Genomic DNA, 22727 nt, shown 5'->3' on the forward strand with positions numbered 1-22727 from the left:
GCACCCGGAGGAAACCCACGCAGACACTGGGAGGATGTGCAAACTCCACACAGACAGTCACCCGAGGCTGGAATTGAACCTGGGTCCCTGGTGCTGTGAGGCAGCAGTGCTAACCACTGAGCCACCATGCTAGTCTATACTGAAGCTGCAGCATAAGTTGTCTATCCTTATACTCAGTGCCTCTTCCAATAAAGGCAAGTATGCCATAGACCTTTTTTACTACCTTCTCTATCTGCACCACCACCTTCAGTGATCCATGGACCTGCATACCCAGATCCCTCTGCATATCAGTACTCTATTACTTCCACCTGTACTTGATCTTACCAAATGCATCACCTCACATTTGGCCGGATTAAACTCCATCTGACATTTTTCTACCCATGCTTCCAACACTCTGTATCTTGCTGTATTCTTTGACAAACCTGTTCAGTTTCCACAACTCCACCAATCTTTGTGTCATCTGCAAACTTACTAATTAGACCATCCATATTTTCCTCCAAATCATTGATGTAGACCACGAGTAGCAGGGGTCCTAGCATTGATCCCTGTGGAACACCACTAGTCACAACACTCCATTCCGAAAAGCATCCTTCCATCTCCCGTGACTAAGCAAGTTCTGTATCCATCTTGCCAGCTCATCCCGATACCATGTGACTTCATCTTTTGTACCAGTCTGCCATGACGGACTTTGTCAGATGCTTCACTGAAGTCCATGTAGACAACATCAACCACGTTTTCCTCATCAACCATCTTCATCACCTCTTCAAATGACAGGCATGACTTTCTTGCACAAATCCATGCTGTGTATCACTAATAGGTCGATTTGCTTCTAAACATATATAGAGCTGGTCCCTGAGAATCTTTTCCAATAATTTCTTTACCACCGATGTGAGACTCGCAAGCCTGTAATTTCTTGGATTATCCCTGCTCCCTTCTTAAACAATGGCTATTCACTTTAGTTCTCTCTTCGTAGAAGTTACAACTCATTTTCCAGAAATGCGACAGAAGCAAGGGTCATTTGTAAGGAGGAAGCAAGAGGAATTAATATTAGTTTTAAAAGAAGTGCTGGAGAAGTTATTAGGTCCTTGTCTCTTTCACTCTGGTAGCTACACTGTATGGATTAGTGCCACATTTTGTTTGATACTGCTACTGTGTTTCCCCAGTTTGAAGTGTCTGTATAAATGCACATTATTAATGTGGTCATCAACTAGTGGCTGCAGTAATTGGTTTCTATTCATTTTGACCAATTTCCTTCGATTCCAGCTTCCGGGCTGAGTTTTTCTTTGAGCTTTATTGGCCTTGGCATTGCTTGAACTCCTTGGAGTCATTCTCCATCAACTCCTACCTTAAATTCAAGGGTGATTACTGTCATCTCTCCTTTGTCACCAATGCTCAGAGATATTTTCTCATCAAGCTGTTTAGGGATGTTATTAGACACCTCTGGAGTACGTGGGACAAGAACCCAGGCTTCCTAGTTCAGAAGTAGGGACGTTACTACTGCGCTACAAGAACCCCTACCACCAGCTGCTATATCCATTTCTGGATAAAGCCTTAAAAAAGAGCCAAATATTTAAGATAGAAAACAAATTAAGTGTTAACCAACAGGTTATTGGTTACTAGATGTTACAGTGCCTTTCCATCACTTAATTATCATGGGGAGGTTGGGGGGAATCTTGATGGTGATTATTTGATGGGTTAAATTTATCTTGTTCTTTATAGATGAGACTTCTTGGGGCAATTTTCATTTAGTTATGGTAGTGATTACTTCTAGTTAGGCAGTTATCACTACAGCCTGAATGCTCTCAAGCTGGTGCCCATCACTGTATTTACCACCTCTTTGGTGTCAGATGCAGTGTACTTAATTGGCTGGCCACTGGAATCTATGATCTGGGAATGTTGCGAAGAGGCCAAATGGGATTATCTGCTTGTTATATTGGCTCGAGAAGCTTACATACATTTCAGACATGTCTCTTTTATGCTTCTGATGGGCTCTGCTATTGTTAAACATGTGATGTTTGGAACTGAGTCCAGTCAGTTTTGCCTGATCACTGCCATTCTCAACTGGGTGTGGTTAACTGGAGAGTCTTGCTGCAATTAAAATATTAAACGTTACATTTCTTCTTTGTAAAGGTAGAAAATCAAACAAACACAGTTAACAGTTCAACAGTGTACATAAACACCTAGCCATGCTGGACTTGTGCACCTCACAAAGACTTGACCTCCCCTGCTTCGAGCTTGACCTCGCCCCAGCTTGCTTTCACTGCCAGCTACCCGTTTCTGTTCTTGTTGCAGGCAGTTTCAGCTGCCTGTTCTCACTTTTGCTATGCATGTGGTTTCTATTCCGATAATCATCTAATGCCTTTTGAATAACTCAATTGACTTTGCTTCCATCACACTTTTTCAGGCAGTGCATTCCAGACCTCAGTAACTCCTTGTGTGAAAAAGTTTCTTCTCACATCACATTTGCAAGACAATTTGAATTTGTGCTCTGTCATAGAATCCCTGCAGTGTGGAAGCGTGTCATTTGGCCCATCAAGCCCACACTGACTCTCCAAGGAGCATCCCACCCAGACCCATGGCCTACCCTACCCCTATAATTCTGCAATTTCTCCAAATGCTTATCCACCTAACCTGCACATCTTTGGACTGTGGGAGGAAACTGGAGCACCTGGAGAAAACCCATACAGACATTGGGAATTTGCACACTCCCCATAAATAATTGCCCGAGATTGGAATTGAATTTGGGTTCCTGGTGCTGTGAGCCAGGAGTGCTAACCACCGAGCCACTATGTCTCTCATTCTGTATATTTTCACAAGTGGGAACAGTTTCTCCCTTTACCAAGGCCTATCCAGGAAAACAATCCCAACCGTCCTCATAACTTAAGTTTCTTATCCCTAGAGCCAATTTTGTAAGTTACTCCTGCACACTGTCCGATATATTTGCAGCACTTCTATAGTGTGACATACAGAACAGTACACAGTATTCCAGCTGAGGTCTAACAAATGTCTTGTATAAGTTCAGCATAACTTCTTTTGTACCCTATGTCCCTATTATTAAAGCCCAGAATGCTATATGCTTTATTAAATGCTTTCTTCAGCTTTCTTGCTACCTTCAATCACTCTGATCTATGACTGCATACAGCCAGGTCTCCCTGCTCCTGTACCGCTTCAGTATTGTATCCCGAATTTTATTTTGTCTTTCCATGTTCTCTCCACCAAAATGCATGATCTCGCACTTCTCTGCATTGAACTTCATTGCCCTCTTCTGTCCACTCCACCAACTTGTCAATATGTTTTTAGAGTTTTGCACTATCTTGCTCAAAGTTTTCATTGCTTCCAAGTTTCATATCACCCACATCATTGTTGAAATTCTTTCCTGCTCTCCAAGATTTAAATCATTTATATATGTCAGATAAAGCAAGGTCCTGGTACTGATCTATAAAATTTTCCAGCCCAAAAATTATCCATTGACTAGTACTCTCTGTTTCATATTATTTAGCCAATTTTGTGTCCACTCTGCTACTATCCCTCTTCTTCCATGAGCTGTACATTTTCTCACCAGTCTGCTGTGTGGCACTGTATTGAATGTCTTTTTAAAAAATCCCTGTACACATCATCGAAAGCATTACCTTCAATGACCCTTTCTGTTTTCTTCAAAAAAATTCCAACTTCATCTATCTGGTAAGCATTCATCCTCTGAAGAATATCCCACCCTGCCCCCGTATTCCTGCATTTACCACCTAATTTACCAGGCTAATCCACCTGTCCTGCACATTCCTGAACACAACAGGGCAATTTAGCATGGCCAATCCACCTAACCCTCACATCTTTGGACTGTGGATATTTGACAGCTAATTCATTAATCTTGAATACTTCATAAATATTATCAACAATCTGTTCTGGTCCATCCACATTGATACTATGGTCATGAAAGCACAACTAAAAAAAACCTTTAACAGAAAGCTAAGGACATTTGGCATGTCCATAATGACTCTTACTGATTTTTACAGATATACTATAGAAAGCATCTTATCCAGATGCATCACAGCTTAGTATGGCAACTGGTCTGTTCAAGACAGCAAGAAATTTCAGAGTTATGAACATAGCCCAGTCTGTCGTGCAAACCAGCCTTCCATCCATACTTCCTGCTAACATAATCAAAGACCTCACCCACACCACCATCTTCCACCAGAAGATATAAAAGTTTGAAAACACATACTGGCAGATTCAAGAACAGCTTTTTCTCTGCTGTTATCATATTTTTGAATAGACGTCTTGTAGATTAGAGTTGATCTTCCTCTGTACCTTTTCTGTAGCTATAACACTATATAGAGGAACCTTGATTATCCAAAGGACGTGGGCAGGGAATATTTCATTCTGTTAATCGAATGCTGGATAACATCGTTAGCCAAGCAACGGAACCTTGCAATCTTATTCCAATAATCCAAAACTTGGTTAATTGAATGCCGCATAATCGAAGTTCCTCTGTATTCTGCACTCTGTTCTATGAATCTAATGTACATATGTAAGGTATGGTTTGTCTGGTTAGCATGAAAAACATTACTTTTCACTCTATCTCAGTATATATGACAATAATAAATCAAATCAAATTGAAGAATCCATCACTTTTTAAAACTGTTTAATATACATAGAGATGTTGAGTATTCTAATAGTTTTGTGCTGCATATTATGATGAAATGCTACATTGGTAGTCATTCATAAATACTCATTGATAATTTTAAACAATGTTTAAGTTAATATACTATTGCACATTTTCTAATGTTGTTTCATTTTCATGTAACTTTTATTGCAGATCCTGAGAACACATTGGACATTCAAATAAAAGAAAAACCAGCAATGTTATCAACTCACCTGAGCAACCTAAATACTGGCTCATGGAGACCTACAGCACAAGTCTCTCCAGTGCAAAATGAAACTGGATTGGCTCACCCTAGCCATGTATCTTCTGCCGTTTCCACTGTACAGTTCATGCCAGTGATCTCTTCAAACATTGCCCCCAGCCGAATGCTAAATTCTGTACGGAAATCAGAAAGAGGTAGTTTTGATATGAAGCCTATTACTGGAGTTTCTTCTCCAATCCATGCAAGTTCATCTGTTGATCTTGGAAGCAAACTTCATGAAGGACCTGCCAGTAGCTTCAAAGTAGAGAAAAAGTTTGCCTCTCTTGGAGCCATGGTTGTGGATGTAATGCCAACTTCTCCACTTCAGGCTTCCCAAATATCCACTAGTGTTATGGAAAACAGTGGGATTCCATCTAAAGCTGTAAACTTTGGCATTAGAACTAAAGTTGGACCTCCTTCCATGGATAGTACACCTAAAACAACTCCATTAACATTACCGAAAGTGGACACCAGTTCTTCCACTACAACATCTAACCCTGCATATAACCTTCCTCATGCTCCAATGAAGCTTCTTGTCTCCTCCTCTATTCCTACAGAATCTATGCTGGTGGGACAAACTGCCTATAATAGTGTTGTACAAGTTAAAAGTGTCTCACCTGCTGTAATAAGTTCAAGGACAGTTCCTTATTCAGCCAACACCAAAGTTGCCTTTTCAACAATGCAGTGTTCACCTGTAACTTCCATCTCTGGCCCTTTCTGTGCAAATAATAACAATGCACCTGCCAATAGTCACTCTTCTGTGTCCTTCACAAACATTGTGAGTGTGCCAAATTGTCCTATTCCTAGCTCCAGCCCAACCCTCTCCTCTGTGGCTGAAAACAGTTATATTAACAGCAATAATGGTAGTGGTGGCTCAGGAATGAATGTCCCTATGCAGCAGCAGCAGCAGCAAACTGGGTGTAATGTGTGCAGTTCATGTGGCTGCAGTGGAAACTGTGGTTCAAATCCTGTTACAATTAACTATGCCAATTACTTCCAAAGCCCATTTTCAGGCCATTCAGTGTTAACTTTTCCAATTTTCCCATTCAATCCATTATGTAATAGTGGTTACATCAGCACCCAATATAACAACGGTACTGCCTTTCCCTATCCAGTTGTTCCACCCCCTGCTTACAATACTGGCTTGACTCCTGATTCCATCTTAAGTGGGCAATCAAACTTTGTCATGCCTCCCATGCAAAATTTCCTGGGTGGTACCACTGCAGTATATCAGACACAAAACATGCTAGGAAGCACAAATGGACCAGGACATAAAAAGAATGGGCATATTTCATGCTACAATTGTGGGGCTAATGGACACCGAGCTCAGGATTGCAAGCAGCCAGCTATGGATTCTAATCAGCAAGGTAATTTATACCAGCATTTATACAAAACTGTATATTGGTAAACTTTCTTGAATTGTCAGAATTAATTCATTTGGAATTGGTGCAGTTTAAAATTAATATAGAGGTTTGTTTTATTTTCAACAGCTATCTATGTTTATACAGCACTTGGTGATAAAGCCCACTCGGCTATCCCATGGCTTTTCATAGGAACATTAAAACAAAATATGACTGAGCCTCTTGAGATATTAGGTCAGATAACTAAAAACTTGGTCAAATAATTACTTTTTAAGAAGTGAATTACAGGGAGAAAAAGCAAGATAAATGTCAGGTTGATATTACAGGGCATAGTCAACAGAAGGCAGAGGCCCAGTGGTAGAACAATTAAAATAAAGATGCACAAGAAGCCAGAACAAAGGAATGTAGATATCTCTGAGGGGTGTAGGCTTGGAGGAGATCAGAACTAGAGGGATGAGGCAGTAGGATGAGAATCTTAAAATGAATACATTGATTGAATATGACTCAATGTAAGTCAGCACTCATTGTAGTGTTAGGAAAAGGGACTTGGTGCAAGTTAACGTGATCTATTGAGCTTTGGATGACCTTAAGCTCACAAGGTGTTACAGGTGGGAGACCAGCAGGGTTGTGTTTAAAATTCAGTTTTGAGGTGACAAAGACATGAAAGGGGATTTCAAAAGTAGATGAGGTGAAATCTAGCGATAGTTCATTGGTGCAAATAGGTGGTCTTAGTACTGGCATGAATTTGAGGCCAGAAGCTCATATTGGGGTCATATATAACATCAATTTTACGAATTTATTCGCTTTAATCTCAGACTGTTAGCAGGAAGGGGGATGGAGTCAGGAGCAAGGGAATGAAGTTTTGAGTGGAAGCAAAAATAATGATTTCAGTATTTCTAGTATTTAATTAGAGAAAATTTTGTAAGGTCGCCCAAAGCTCTGCGGCCCATGTCTTAAATTGCACTAAGTCATATTCCCGGTTTGTGCTCCCTGGCTCATGGTTAATCATTGTCTTGATTTTAAAATTCTCCTACTGCCTCACTCTTCTCTTAACACTAATCTTCTCCAAGCCTACAAACTTTCAAGGTATCTGCATCCCATACTGCATACCAAATGAGCAACTGATGATATTTCAATAACGGAAGAGTTGAGAGAGCTGATGATGAGGTATAACTGGGTATCATTAGTGTACATGTGAAAAATGATGTGCATTTGGATAATGTTGCTAAAGGGCAGCATGACAATCAAAAATGGAAGGAATATCAACCAATAAAATAGGAAGAAATGAGTTGGGTTAGTTCACTTTTTATTTTAAAGCATAAAATCTTTGAAGCTCAGAACAGTTTCTGAAGATGAAACATGAGAGCTCAGAATCTTTATTGTTGAGTTGTCATTATATTTTTTCCCAATTTCTAAATAATTGTGCTTTTATTTTAAATCTTTCATTGCAGCTCGCTGGCAAACATGCAGTTAACTTATTATGTGATGTAACTTGAGCAAAACCTGAAGTGGGAGGAAGAAATGAAAGCTTGGAACTATTAGTTTTTGCTAATTTGTTAAGCCTTCACACTGTGCAATCAATTAATTGTTGTGAATGTCTCGAGAGTAATTTCACGTTTGCTAGAAGAAAGCTTGGCCTTCGAAGCAAAGGAAAGCTAATAATAGGGAACAGTCCTTTTAATACAGTTTCTTAAAAAAAACTGTTGAGTTTCTCTGATAGTTTTTATCTTTGTTTACCTAAGAGCATGCAAATAGATCATTTAGCCTCTCAAGCCCAATTTGTGGACGCATGAAAGCTTCATGCCAATTTCACTTTTGAAAGGCTTGGATCTCACTTGAGACTATGTCCCCAAGTTTTAGCCTCCCCAAGTCGTGAAATTTTCGTCCCTATCTAACCCATTAGTTTTCTTCTAATACCTTGAAAACTTTGCTTTTAAAAAATCACCACTTAACCTTCTAACTTCCTTGGAATACATTTTTAGTTTGTTTAATCTTATAGTTTAACTCCTGGAGATCTGATTTCATTTTAGTAAATTTATGTTGCTATCTCTCTCTGACCAACTGATCTTTCACAAGCTGTTGTCCAAAATTGCTCCCTTTACTCCAGGTGTGGTTCAACTAAGGCTTCATGCATCGAAAGCATGACTTCTACCCCCTTCCAAAATATTCCTTTATTGTATTTATATGTACTTTCTAGTATTGCTGCACACCTGAAAATTCCAAGTTGATACATTTATAACAGCTTTCCTTTGAGTCTCTGATTTCAGAGCATTTTAAGAATTTTCTTGTTTAAAAGATTAAAAGAAAATATAGAACTTGTATTAATGTAGCATCTTGAACAAGCTCAATGTTCCAAAGTGCTTTATGATTACTGATTTATTCTGAACACATCGTGTAGACCGTACTTCATTACAGCAACTGATTTGAATACATTGAGGTGTCTCAAGATGCAGTGAGATAATGACCAGATTATTTTTATAGCGTTGCTAATTAAGAGATAAATATTGGCCAGAATACTGGGGTGAGCACCGCTACTGTTTTTCTTTAATATCTTTTAAATTCATCTGAGAAGATGGAAAGAATATCTGTTTAGTCTCAAAAAAAGATAGCATCTCTAACGGTATTGTGCACTAAGAGCAGTCCACTGAAATATAAACCTATGTTTTTGAACATTCGAAACTTTTGAAATGTTTAAATTCTAGTAGCACACTAGCTTTGAGGTTTGAGGCGAATGATATAAATTATTTTCCAGGATTCAACCAACCTACAAAATACCTAATGTAGTAAATGAATAGATTAATATACTAATGGTTAAAGTTATGGCTGTGAATGTTTAAAAAGTTCTTGTTTTACTAGTTGAGTTCTTCATTGAAAATCTGTTCACTCCTTTTGTGAAATACCTGTATGCCAATGAAATATTAATAAGTTTGAGCTTTAAGTGCTTAGATCATGGTCTTGTCTTTGAGACAAAGAAACACTAGACAAAGAATTGGACTAACTATTCTTACTACTTTGTGGAAAAATATTATAAAGTCTGGCTTCCACTAGTTCTAATGAGGAAGTGCTGGATGGACTTATGAGGATTGTCAGGAACAATCCAGACACATCCAAAAGCTTGTAATAGACAAAATCTGACTCTGATTTGTTGCTATTGCCTGCTGTTTACACAAATATTATCTGAATGACCTAAGATGTGTTGAAAGCTTTACATTATTCTGAGTCTCCAGCATTTTTAATAAGTTTCTTTACAGTTAGAAATCTCTGGTTGCACCAGGCTGTACTGGGCCTTTCATTTAGCCACATTTCCCGATACTAAAGTGTGATTACATCAAATTTTAAAAAACACAAGACCAAGTTTACTTTGAACAGCCATTATTAAACAAAAAATCAAGATGGATTGAATTAACTTCTACTCTGATGCATATTCAGTCCATGATTTGTAGTTTGGGAACCATATTTGATGGCTCTTACAAACACATGCAAGATTTGTTTGTGTGCCTTAATTTCCAATTTTATCTCCTTCCTGAGTATAACTTGACAAAATGAAATTAAAATGCAGTAGTAATTGTGACAGTTCTAAGAATTCAAATCACATGGTTGGATTTGTTATAAAAACAGTCTGGAAGGTATGTGCTGCACACTGAAACGTGAAATGTGCTAAACTTTGGGCATGTTGCAGTATCTTGTGGAGTTGAATTCTATCCATTTGACCCAACACCTTGAATATTTGAGATTGTGAGAGCAGTTCCACTGAGTAATTTAGCCCCTGATCATTTCAACCTTCGTCTCTTCAGCTTAAGCTTTTTTTTTAATAATCTGATTCCTTGTCCAAATTTTAGTTGCACATACTAAGGTCATCTTTGTTTTAGCATCCACTTTTGTCTGATTATTCTGTTTTGGGGGGTTTACATATGTTCAAGGCATTATATAAATGTGAGTTTTCATAGATGCCTTCAAAGCCTCTGAATATAGACAATCAGTAAAAGGACAATGTTGTGGCAAATTAGGTGTAAATTAACAGAGGAACAGGAGTTTAAACTTCAGCCCTTTGGCTGCAATTTAACAAGACCATATTTTATCTGTATTTTAATTCCATCTACCTACTTTGAATCAGTAACTCTTAATACCCTTTCCCAAAAAGAATCTATTAACTGTAGCCTCATCAGCTTTTTGGGAGAAAGCATTCTAGATTTACATTGCTCCTTGTGTGAGGTACTTTCTGACATCACCCTGAGCAATCTAGCTAATTTATTCTCCATGCTTGCTCTAGGAAGTATTTTTCTGCACCCACCTAATGAAATCCTTTGATCATCTCAAATAGCTTTATTAGATCACACACGAATAATTCAATATTCAAGGAAATATAAGTCTAGACTCTGTAATTTACCCTCATTTTAATTCACTCAAGGGATGTCGGAATCTCTAGCTGAGTCAGCATTTATTGACCATCCCTAGTTGCTCTTGAGAGCATGATGGTGAGTTACCTTTTTGAACAACTGAGTCCATTTGGTATAGGTATGCTGCTAGGAAGGGAGCCCCAGGATTTTGATCCAGTGACAGTAAAGGAATGCAGTAGAAGTGGTTCTGGGTTTAGAAGATGCTGTCAAAGGAATCTTAATGAATTTCTGCAATACGTTTTGTAGATAGAGCACACTGTTGCTTCTTTGCATCAGTGGTAGAGTGAGTGCATGTTTGTGGATATAGTGTCATCAAGCAGGCTGCTTTGTGCTGGGTGATGTCAGGCCTCTTCTTTTGCTGGAGTTGCACTCATCCAAGCAATAGACAGTATTCTGTCACACTTCCAACTTGTAGACGGTAGACAGGTTTTGGGGAGTTAGATGAGTTACATACTCAGCTAGAGATTTCCACATCCCTTGAATGAATTAAAAAGACAAGGAAGAAACTATGGTCTCATTCGATGTAAAGGCACTGTTCACCTCTATCGACAAAACCCTATCCAGAGAAACAATAGCCAACCTGCTGGACATACAGAACAGACAAGACGGGGAACCTATCAACAAAGACTGCATACTCAAACTATTGGACCTGTGTCACACAACACACTTCACATTCAACAACCAAATATATGAACAAATCAACACCACACCCATGGGCTCACCCATCTCTGGACTCATAGCAGAAGCGGTAATGCAAAGATTAGAACGAACAGTCTTACCGCAAATTCAACCCAAACTCTGGGTCAGATATGTAGTTGACACCTTTGTAATCATTAAAAACACAGAAATAGAAAACACACACTGGATCATCAACGCCACACTCATAGGAATCCGATTCACTAGAGAGGAAGAAAAGGACAACCAACTCCCATTCCTAGACATGATGGTACAGAGAACACCGAATGGAGAATTAACCACAAAGGTATGCAGGAAAACCACACACACAGATCAAGTCCTGAACTACGAAAACAACCACCCCAACACGCACAAAAGAAGTTGTATCAAGACACTGTTCAAAAGGGCCACAGCACACTGCAGCACACCAGAACTGCAAAAAGAGGAAGAAGAATACCTCTACAATGTATTCGCCAAAAACAGGTACCCCCACAATTTCTTCAACAGATGCCTAAGGGAAAGACAACGGAATGAGGATATGCCACAACCCAAAGGACTAGCCACGTTACCATACATCAAGAACATTTCTGAACTGACAGCCAGACTACTTCGACCACTAGGACTCATAACAGCACACAAACCAACAGCGACTCTCAGACAATAACTCACCAGAACAAAGGACCCGATACCCAGCATGAGCAAAACCAACCTAGCGTACAAAATCCCATGCAAGGATTGCACAAAACACTACATAGGACAAACAGGAAGACAGCTAACGATCCGCATCCATGAACACCAACTAGCCACGAAATGACACGACCAGCTATCCTTAGTAGCCACACACTCAGATGACAAGTCACATGAGTTCGACTGGGACAACACTACTATTATAGGACAAGCCAAACAGAGAACAGCCAGGGAATTCCTAGAGGCATAGCACTCATCCACAGATTCTATCAACAAACTCATTGACCTGGACCCAATATACCGGCCACTGCAGCAGACAGCTGGAACTGACAACCGGAAGAGGCAAAGACAAACCATTATAAATGCCGGAGGAAACATCACAGAAGCACTTCACAGGAGGCTCCCAAGCACTGAGGATGGCACCTAGACAGGGAACAAAATGTCTGCAACACAAATTCCCAGCTGGGCGAACAGAACCACAACAACGAGCACTCGAGCTACAAATCTTCTCAAACTTGAATTAAAAAGAAGATAGATTGCAGAGTGTAGACTTATCTTTCTCTGAGATATACAGCACAGAAACAGACCCCTTGGTCCAACATGTCCAAACCAACCAGATATCCTAAATTAATCTATTCCCATTTACCAGCATTTGGCCATTTCCCTCTAAACCCTTCCTATTCATATAACCATCTAGATGCCTTTTAAATGGTGTAATTGTAACAGCCTCCACCACTTCCTCTGGCAGTTGACCCAGACTTGCTTTAATAGCTACAGTACCTATGAGATCTAGGGCAGCTCAGTTGGTTGGATAGCACATTTTCAATCCAAAATGATGCCAACAGTATGGAATCAATTCTCCTGGGACGTCGATTTTGCTGCAGTTGATTTCGCTGCACTTTGGATGATGCCTGAACTGCTGTGCTGTTCCAGCACCACTGATCCAGAATCTGGTTTCCAGCATCTGCAATCATTGTTTTTACCTCATTGATTTTAACCCTACTGCGAATCCTCTTGCAAGTTTTCCTCCTCTCTCTACAAGAATCTCGGAGTGCCTCTCCCACTGCAACTTCCTCTGCCCTGAAGACTCTATACTACTTTTTCCCCACCCCCACCCTCCTCTAGCTTATCTCTCCACGCTTCAGGCTCATTGCCTTTATTCCTGATGAAGGGTTTTTGCCCGAAACGTCGATTTCGCTGCACTTTGGATGTTGCCTGAACTGCTGTGCTCATCCAGCACCACTGATCCCCTCTCCTGGGAAATAAGGCAGGGAAAGTGACTGAGATGTTAGTAGGGGAGCATTTTGGGATCAGTCATTTCCTATCAGTTTCAAAATAGTTATGAAAAAGGATAGACCTGACCTGAAAGTTAGAGTTTTAAGTTGGAGTAAGGCCAATTTTGATGGTATTAAACAGGAACTTTCCAAAGTTGGTTGCGGGTGGTTGTTCACAGGTAACATGACATCTGGCTTGTGGGAAGCTTTCAAAAATGTGATAACAAGAGTTCAGCAACATTGTATTCCTGTTAGTATGAAGGGTAAGGCTGACAGGTGTAGGGAACACTGGATAACTAGAGATATTGAGGTCAAGAAAAAGAAGGAGGCATATGTCAGGTATGGGCAGTTGGGATCAAGTGAATCCCTGGACGGTATAGGGGAGTAGGAGTAAACTGAAGAGGGAAATCAGGAGGACAAAAAGGGGACATGAGATAGCTTTGGCAAATAATGTTAGGGAAAATTCTAAGAGATTCTACAAGGGCTTAGGAATAACTAGGGAGAGAGTAGGGCCCTTTTAGAGATCAACGAGGCTGTCCATGTATGGACCCACAGGAGAGGTGTGTAATACTAAACTAATATTTTGCCGCTATATTTACTGGGGAGAAAGACCTGGAAGCTAGGGAAATTGGGGAAATAAACAGTGACTCTTCAAAAGAGTCCACATTAAAGAAGAGGAGATGCTGGAACTGTTAAAAATGCATAAAGTTAAACAAATTCCCAGGACCTGATCAAGTGTATCCCAGAACATTGTGGGAAGCTAGGAAAGAGATTCGGGGCCTCCCTGCAGACATATTTGCATTACCAACAGCCATGGGTGAGGTGCCAAAATTCTGGACAGTAGCTAATGTGCCATTGCTTAAGAAAGGCTGCAAGGAAAACCCAGTGAGCCTTACATCAGTGGGGAGTAAGTTGTTGGAGGGGATACTGACAGGTAGGATGCATGCACTTAGAAAGATGAGAACTGATTAGGGATAGTCAGCGTGGCTTTGTGCATGAAAAACAATTTGAGAGTTTGAAGGTAGAATGGTAGATGTTGTATACGTGAACTTTAGCAAGGCCTTTGACAAGGTCCCGCATGTTAGACTGGTTAGTAAAGTTAGATCATATGGGATCCAGGTAAAAATATCGAATTGAATATAAAATTGTCTTGAAGATAGTAGTCAGAGGGTGGTGGTAAAGAGTTGTTATTCGGATTGGAGACCTGTGACCAGCAGTGTGTCACAAGGATTGCTTCTGGGGCCACTTGTTGATCATTTTATATCAACGATTCAGATGAAAACATAGGTATGGTTAGTAAGTTTGTGGATGACACTAAAATTGGTGATATAGTGGACTGTGAAGAAGGTTATCTAAGAATACAATGAGATCTTGATCAGATGATCAATGGCCTAAGAAATTGCAGGTGGAGTTTAATTTGGATAAATGTAAGGTATTGTATTGTATTTTGGTAAGGCAAACCAGGGCAGGACTTACACAGTTAATGGTAGGGTCCCAGGCTGTTTTGTTGAACGGAGTGACCTAGGGATGCAAGTTTATAGTTCCTTGAAAGTGGCATCGCAGGTAGATAGGGAGGTGAAGAATGCATTTGGCATGTTTACCTTCATTGGTCAGAGCTTTGCGTATCAGCGTTGGATGTCATGTTGGGACTATACAAGACATTGCTGAGGCCACTTTTAAAATACTGTATACAAGTGTGATCATAATGCTACAGACATGATGTTGTTAAACTAGAAAGGACACAAAAAATTATAAGGATATTGCCTGGACTGGAGGGTTTAAGTTATAAGGAGAGGCTGGATAGGTGGGATTTTTTTTCCCCTGGAGTATCGGAAACTGAGGGGTGACCTTCTACAGGTTTATAAAATTTGGACAGGTACATGAATAGAAAAGGTTTAGAGGAATGTGGGCCAAATGCAGGCAAATGGGACTAGTTCATTTTGGGATATCAGGTCACCATGCACAAGTTGAACCAAAATGTCTGTTTCCATGCTGTATGAATCATGCGCTGAGATTACCATGAACAAGTCTCTTTCTCAACCTCTCCCCTCATCTGAGGCATGGTGACCTTCCAGTTAAACCACCATCAGTCTTCTCTCTGTATTGAGAGAGCAGCTGTTGGGTTTTCTGGGGTTATGGCAATTTTACTTTGCTTAGTATTTATTTGGCTTGTACAGTTTAGTTTTTGGTCAAAGGTAATCTCCAGGATATTGATAGGAGGGGACTTAGCAATGGTAATATCATTGAATGTCAAGGGCTGATGGTTAGAATTCTCATATTGGAGATGGTCAATGCCTGACACTTGTGTGGCACAAATATTATTTGCCACTTGACAGCCTAAACTTTGAGGATACCTTGGAGATTGTTTTGTTGTATTTAGACATACTGCTTCTGTAACTGCCATTACAAAATGGAGCTGAACATTGTACAATCATCAGCGAATATCCCACTTTTGACCTTATGCTGGAGGAAAGATCATTGATGAAGTAACTGAAGAATGCTTGGGCACAGGGCAATACCCTGAGGAATTCCTGAAGAGTTGACTGACCTAAACAACCACAATTATCTTTCTTTGTGTTAAGTATGATTACAGACAGAAGAGAGATTTACCTTAATTCTCATTGACTCCAGTTTTGCAAGGGCTCCTTGATTCCACATGGTCAAATGTAGCTATGATGTTAAAGGCAATCACTCTCAACTCCCTTTGACAGCTCTGTTCTTTTATCCATGTTTGAACCAAATCTGTAATGATGTTGGAAGCAGGTGTTCCTGGCAGAACCCAAACTGAGCATCAGTGAAACAAGTGTTGCTAGCTCTTCCATCACATTACTGATGGGGTAGTAGTTGGCCTTGTTGAATTTCTCCTATGCTTTTTGTGTACAATATATACAGTACGTACCTGGGCAACTTTCTACATTGTTAGGTGCCAGTGTTGAAGCATAACTGGAACAGCTTAGCTAGGGCATGGGAAATTTTGGAGCACAAATTTTCAGAACTGTTGCTGAATGTTATTGAATCTATAGCCTTTGCATTTCTTCCTGTAATGTGGTGGACAAAATTAGTGATGCTAGCTAACCCCAGAGGAGGCTATAATAGATCATCCACTTAGCGCTTCTGGCTGAAGACTTGCAGTGCTTCAACCTTATCTTTTGCACTGATATGTTGGCTCCTCCATTACTGAGGATTGGAATTTGCAGAGCTGGTTCCTCCAGTGAGTTGTTTCATTGTCCATGACCATTCTTGATATGGCAGGACTGCAGAGTTCAGATCCGATCTGTTCGTTGTGAAATTGCTATCATTTGCATGCTAAACAGCACGAACATCAAGTAGTCTTGTGTTGTAGCTTCATCATGTTGACATTTAATTTTTATGTAAGCTTGATGCTGCTCCAGATATGCATCCTACACTGGTGCAGTTCCATATCCGAAAGTAGTAATCCAAACTGAGCTCAAATTTAAGCCGTGTACAGTTGTACTGTCATTTCCACCTTTCTGTATCCTAGCCTCCATGAGGAAAAAGAGCAGCTTTCTAAATTGTTGTACCTCTCCACTAGTTCTTATTTGACGGAAGGATGTTGTGAAACTTGAAAGGGTTCAGAAAAGATTTACAAGCATGTTGCCAGGGTTGGAGGGTTTGAGCTATAGGGAGAGGGCAAATAGGCTGGGGCTGTTTTCCTTGGAGCATTGGAGGCTGAGGGGTGACCTCACAGAGGTGTATAAAATCATGAGGGGCATGGATAGGGTAAATAGACAAGGTCCCTTCTTTGGGGTGGGGGAATCCAAAACTAGAGGGCATGGGTTTAGGGTGAGAGGGGAAAATTTAAAAGGGACCCGAGGAGCAAATTTCATGGAAAGGTTGATGCTTGCTTGGAATGAGCTGCCAGTGGAAGTGGCGGAGGCTAGTACAATTGCAACATTTAAAAGGTATTTGGGTGAGTATATGAATAGGAACAGTTTAGGGGGATATGTGCCCCAACCTGGCAAAGGGCCTAGATTAGGTCAGGATGTCTGATTGGCTTGGACAAGTTGGACTGAAGGGTCTGTTTTCGTGGTGTACATTTCTATGACTCTATGACTGCATTATTTGAATCCCTAAATCTTTCTGCTCAATAGACACAATAATTCAGAGTATGAATAGATGTCTTCTTGAATCTGTCCTGCCATTTTGTAGGATCTTTGAATTTCTACTTATGTTCCACTTAAATATTCTATCTCTAATTTCTTGATTCAGTTCGTGCCCAAAGAGTTGATAGTGGTCTTGATTAGTATCAATGAGTGAACATCCATTTTTCTGTCAAAGAATTCCGAAGATTGTCAATTCTCCATGTGATAAGAATTTTTCCTCATTTCATTCCTATATTGTCGACCTCCTATCCTGAGACAACCACCACTCTCTGGTCTAGAGTCTCAAAACAGCAAAACAGTCTCTCAGCATCTATGTTGTCAAGTCTAAGAATTTCATGTATGTAAATCACCTCTCATTCTTCAGTGCTCCAGAACATACAGGCCTACATCCGTCAATATTTTCTCATATAAAGCTTCTAATCCCAGAATCAATCTTGTGAACCTTCAATCCACCTTCTCTAGAGCAAATACATCTTTCCTTATAGACCAGACTATTTATAGTACTCCAAGTGTGATTTTACCAAAACTCTGTCTTGCAGAAAGACTTTAGGTAGCATCTTCCCAGTCCCCAAATGACATGGCAATGGTGAGTCAGTTGAGAAAAAATGCACGTTTAGAAAAAATGATATTCTTATCATTAAGAAAAATAACTTCATCTGGAATTTGAATGGCAAGATGAAAATCTTGCAAGTGAATGGTGAGGAGCTAATACACATGCACCTGTAACTCATTAGTATCTAATCTTGCCTCAGTTATATGCAACGTCCTGTTTTGCTACATAGCAGAGAGAAATGAGACACTAATTTCTGACATGACAGTCAGAGCTGTCAGTACGTGACACTTCCATTTGATGCTTGTTCCTCTGGGTCTCCATTTTGACCAGCAGCCGCCAACATCTCAGGTTACGATCCATGTGCAGCAACTACCTGCATCCATGGAAGTTGGCATTGGATACATATAAACCTAACCATATCATTATGGTACATTTTGGACAATCTGGAATAGGTTCTCCACTTCAGAGCACCACTCTGAAGAGCACCAGCACCTTGTATTGCAATGCTGCCTGCAGCCCTTTTTGTGCTCAGTGATGGTCACCAAGTTCATGGGTGTAGGGTGCAAATCAGGCTTCTCTTTCTCCCAAAGTCCTTACTCAGTTTGTAGCTACTTGAATGCTATCGGTATTTCTGACATGCTTTGCCTTTATGGGCTCACTCAGCGTGCAAAAGTCAGAATTTGTGCTCACAGTGGTTCTATCTTGTCCTGCCGTTTAGCACAGACACATAGCCGCACAATTTGCCACGGTTGTCAATATTGTGGGTCAAGGGGGTGGACGTGTTGCTACACAGCACATACTGCATGTGCGTCAGATAAATGACCATGTCTCTCAGTCTAGGAGGTGTTGTCCTTGGTCAAGTCAAGGAGGGCAATGGTCAGTCAAAGGGTGTGTAATCTCAGTCCAGGGGCACTTGGGACAGTCAGGGACAGGGTTCTGCATCACTGCAGTCCAGGGATGGACCACAGTCAGTCTTGCAAGTCTGAGTGAATGAGGACAATAGCCTTAGATTATAGGAGGATAGAGATGGGCTGGTCAGGTGGCCTGATCAGTGGCAGATAGAATTCAACCTAGAAAAAAATGAGATGATGTACCTGGGTAGGAGAAACAAGACAAGGAAGCATATGGTGAATGATAGGACTGTGGGAAGCACTGAAGATCAGAGGGACATTGGTGTGCATGATCTCCAGTCGCTTAAGGTAGCAGGACAGATGGATAAAGTGTTTAGAATACATATGAGATACATGTTTTTATTAGCTAAAGCATAGAGTTTAAGAGCAGGGAGCTTCTGTTGAAACTATTGTTTAGGCCGCAGCTAGAGTATTGTGTGATGTTCTGGAATCTATGTTATAGGAAAGCAACTGGCCTAGCTGGAGTCCCCAGCTGAGCACTCAGATCCTGTGTGGACCAGCTGCAGGAGTACTTGCTGACATCTTTAACCTGTCCTTACTATAATCTGAAGTCCTTACCAGCTTCAAGAAAATCACTACCATCCCATTGCTAAAGAAAACTCGTATAATGTCCCTCAATGAGTACCGCCTGGTGGCTCTGACCTCCATAATTAGGAAGTGCTTCGAGAGGTTAGTCATGGCTCCTATCAACTTTAGCCTCCCAGCCTGCCTTAACCCATTGCGACAGTAGGTGAATTGCAACAGGTCCGTGGCACCGGCATCTCCCTGGCCCTACACTCATCCCTGGAACATCTGGATAAGCAGGATACCCATGGCAGGCTTCTACGTATTGACTACAGTTCCACCTTGAACACTATAATTCCAACCAAACTAATCTCTAAACTCTGAGACCTAGGTCTCTGCTCTGCCCTCTGCAACTGAATCCTCAACTTCCTAATCTATAGACTGTAATCAGAGAGAATAGGCAACAACACTTCCTCTACAACAATCTTCAACACTGGCACCTCTCAAGGCTGTATATTCAGCCCCTTATTGTACTCTCTATACACTCATGACTGTGGCCAAATTTCATTCTAACTCCATCTACAAGTTCGCTGACAACACTATCATTTTTAGCCAGATCTCAAGCAATGACAAGACAGAATATAGGAAAAAGATAATGGTTCGTGGCATGGTGTCAAGATAATCTCTCCATCAACAAAACTAAAGAGCTGGCCATCGACTTCAGGAAGCAAGACGGAGGGCACATTCCTGTCTACCCTAATGAAGCTGAAGTGGAGATGGTTGAAAATATCAAGTTTCTGGGAGTGAAAATCACCAGGTGGTCTGTCCTAGACCACCTATGTCAACCACCATGCAAGGCTCAAGAAATTTGGCATATCCAAAAGGACTTACCAACTTGTATGGATGCACCGTAGAAAGTATTCTATGCAGGTGCATTACGGCTTGGTTATGGCAACTGCTCTGCCCAGGAACATAAGGAATGACAGAGTTGCGAGCACAGCCCAGTCCATCACACAAGCCAATCTTCCATCTATTGACTCCATCTTCACTTCTCGCTGCCTCAGAAAGACCCCTTCCACCAAGTTACAATCTCTTCCAAATTTTTCCATAAGGCAGAAGATGCAAAAGCTTAAACCAACAGGTTCAATACAACTTCTTCCCTGCTGTTAACAGACTTCTGAATGGATCTCTGAAATTTCAAATCTAATGCTGATCTTCTCTGCAGCCTTAACATTGTATTCCTCGTACTGTTCTATCACCCTATGATCTTTGTATGGTATGATTTGCCTGTATTGCACACAAAATAAAACTTTTCACCTTACTTAGGTACAGTACATGTGACATTAAATCAAATCAAATAAAAAGAAGGGATGGAATTGCATTGGAGAGAGTGCAGAAGAGATTTAACAAGGTGTTGCCTAGGTTGGAGATTGAAGCGTGATTGGATGAATTGAGATTGTTTTCCTTGGACAGAGGAGAATGAGGGGATACATGATTGAAATGTGTAAATTTATGAGGGGTGTCAAAATGGCAGACAATTTCCTCTTAGAGGAGTCAGCTACTGGAAGCATAGATTTAAGGTAAGGGGCAGAAGGTTTGGAGGTGTTGTGAGGAAAAGATTTTCACCCAGAGGCTAGTGGGAATCTGAAACTTGTTGCCTGAAGGGATGGTAAAGGCAAAAGCCCTCAGAATATTTAGGCAGACAAAGTTATGGACTAATTGCCAGAAAATGGAATTAGAATAGTTAGGTGGTTGTTTTTGACTGGTGCAGACTTAATTGGCCTTTTTCTGTGATGTAGACCTCGATGACTTTGTAAGTGCAGTAAATTAATCGGGCAGATGCACAGATATCAGTCAGAGGTCACTCGTCAGTGAGGGCTGTCCTTTCAAGTCTGTATGCAGTGTGGACTATGTTCAGTCCTTGTTCCTCACTAAAAGCTGACATTATCGGGGCCACCACTTTGCCTGAGTAATTGAGGAAGTCAGTTATGGGATTGGAGACCGCATGCTGGCCTTCAGAGGTGACAGTACGTGTGAAGGAAGGAAATTCAACATATAAGGATGGAAGATGATAGCAGATTGGAGCTCATAGATTTCTGCGAAGTGCATTGTCGACGTTCACTGCTATCCTGGCTTCAGTTGTAGCATGGTGGGGAGGCATGATTTCACAAATCCTGCTGCACTTACCATTTCCTAATGGATTTTGTTTGGCATGACTTGTCTTGCATACGTGGGAATAATGTCCCCTTTGACAAAAAGATCCGTATATAGCCCTTTTATGCCCAACTATGTGTAGCCTTCCATGTCCCAAGATGTGAATGGACTATGCTAAGCCCTCATTTGTGTTTGATGCGAATGCTGATTCCCCACATATACTTGGAATCTGTACAGTTTCTGATATTCCCCACACACTGCATTGGTCCAATAGCCAATGCATTCACCCATATCAATGGTCATCCTCACTGTGGCTGCAATGAAACAAAGGCACAAATGTTTCAGCAAGCCTAGGACCAATACCAACCTCCATTAGCTGCTAAACATCCTCCAAGTAAAGACACCAAAGTTGTGAAGTATCCTCAGGATGAGGCAGAATTTCAGAATGCCCAAAGTCTGTGGCTTTCAATGCTGTTTGCTCCAGATGAGCAGGGAGCATTGCAGCTGCAGATTGAGAATGTTGCTGGACACTATCACAGAACTATGCCATTTACTGGAGCAGATATTGCAACCTGAAGGGATGGATGGCCATCTATTCCAGAGATCATCAAGGTGATAGCTGTGCTAAAGTTTTATGTAGCTGACTGCTTACAAGGATTCACCTTGGACCTGTGTGGGATATCTTAATCCTCAACACACAAATGAATAAAGGCAGTTATGAATACAATTTGTGCTAGATCACACCGCTTCATCTTCTTTCCCCTGATGCAACCCTGGTAGTAGGCTTTGCCAACATAGCTAGATTTCCACAGGTGCTATGGACTGTGCTGAGAGGACCATATAAGTGATGATCTATAAGGCCTGATGAAGATGAGGTTCTCATACTTGGATCAGTATGAGGGTTCCTTGCAGTACATTCCATACAGAGCATATTGCATAGTCTTACCATGCTGTGGAGAAAGTGAGGACTGCAGATCAGAGGTGGAAAAGCACAGCAGGTGAGACAGCATCTGAGGAGCAGGAGAACCAATATTTTGGGCATAAGCACAGCAGAAATGTGTGCTTACCATGTTGTGCTCTGCATAACTGGAGCAAGCAAAGAGGGGATGTTATGGATGTGAAGCACTCTGTAGAGTGCTAGTGGTACTTCCAAGTAGAAAGATAAGAACATTGTAAAGGTGGAACA

At 40.9% G+C, this 22727-nt stretch overlaps 1 protein-coding gene across 2 annotated transcripts in view; it reads left to right on the forward strand.

The window, feature by feature from the left end:
• Positions 1–22727, forward strand: part of zcchc14 (zinc finger, CCHC domain containing 14) — a 120431-nt gene that overhangs the window by 92613 nt on the left and 5091 nt on the right. Inside the window, exons 12-13 of one of the 2 annotated variants that reach the window (XM_060838069.1) lie at positions 4814–6268; positions 7714–7779. In XM_060838069.1, the coding sequence (XP_060694052.1) occupies positions 4814–6268; positions 7714–7736 (1478 nt within the window). In that variant the 3' untranslated portion in view covers positions 7737–7779. Of the gene's footprint in view, positions 1–4813; positions 6269–7713; positions 7780–22727 lie in introns of those variants that run through there. The other variant, XM_060838068.1, reaches the window with a different exon arrangement.

Source organism: Hemiscyllium ocellatum, chromosome 17, assembly GCF_020745735.1.
Source record: "Hemiscyllium ocellatum isolate sHemOce1 chromosome 17, sHemOce1.pat.X.cur, whole genome shotgun sequence".
Classification (NCBI taxonomy): Eukaryota; Metazoa; Chordata; class Chondrichthyes; order Orectolobiformes; family Hemiscylliidae; genus Hemiscyllium; species Hemiscyllium ocellatum.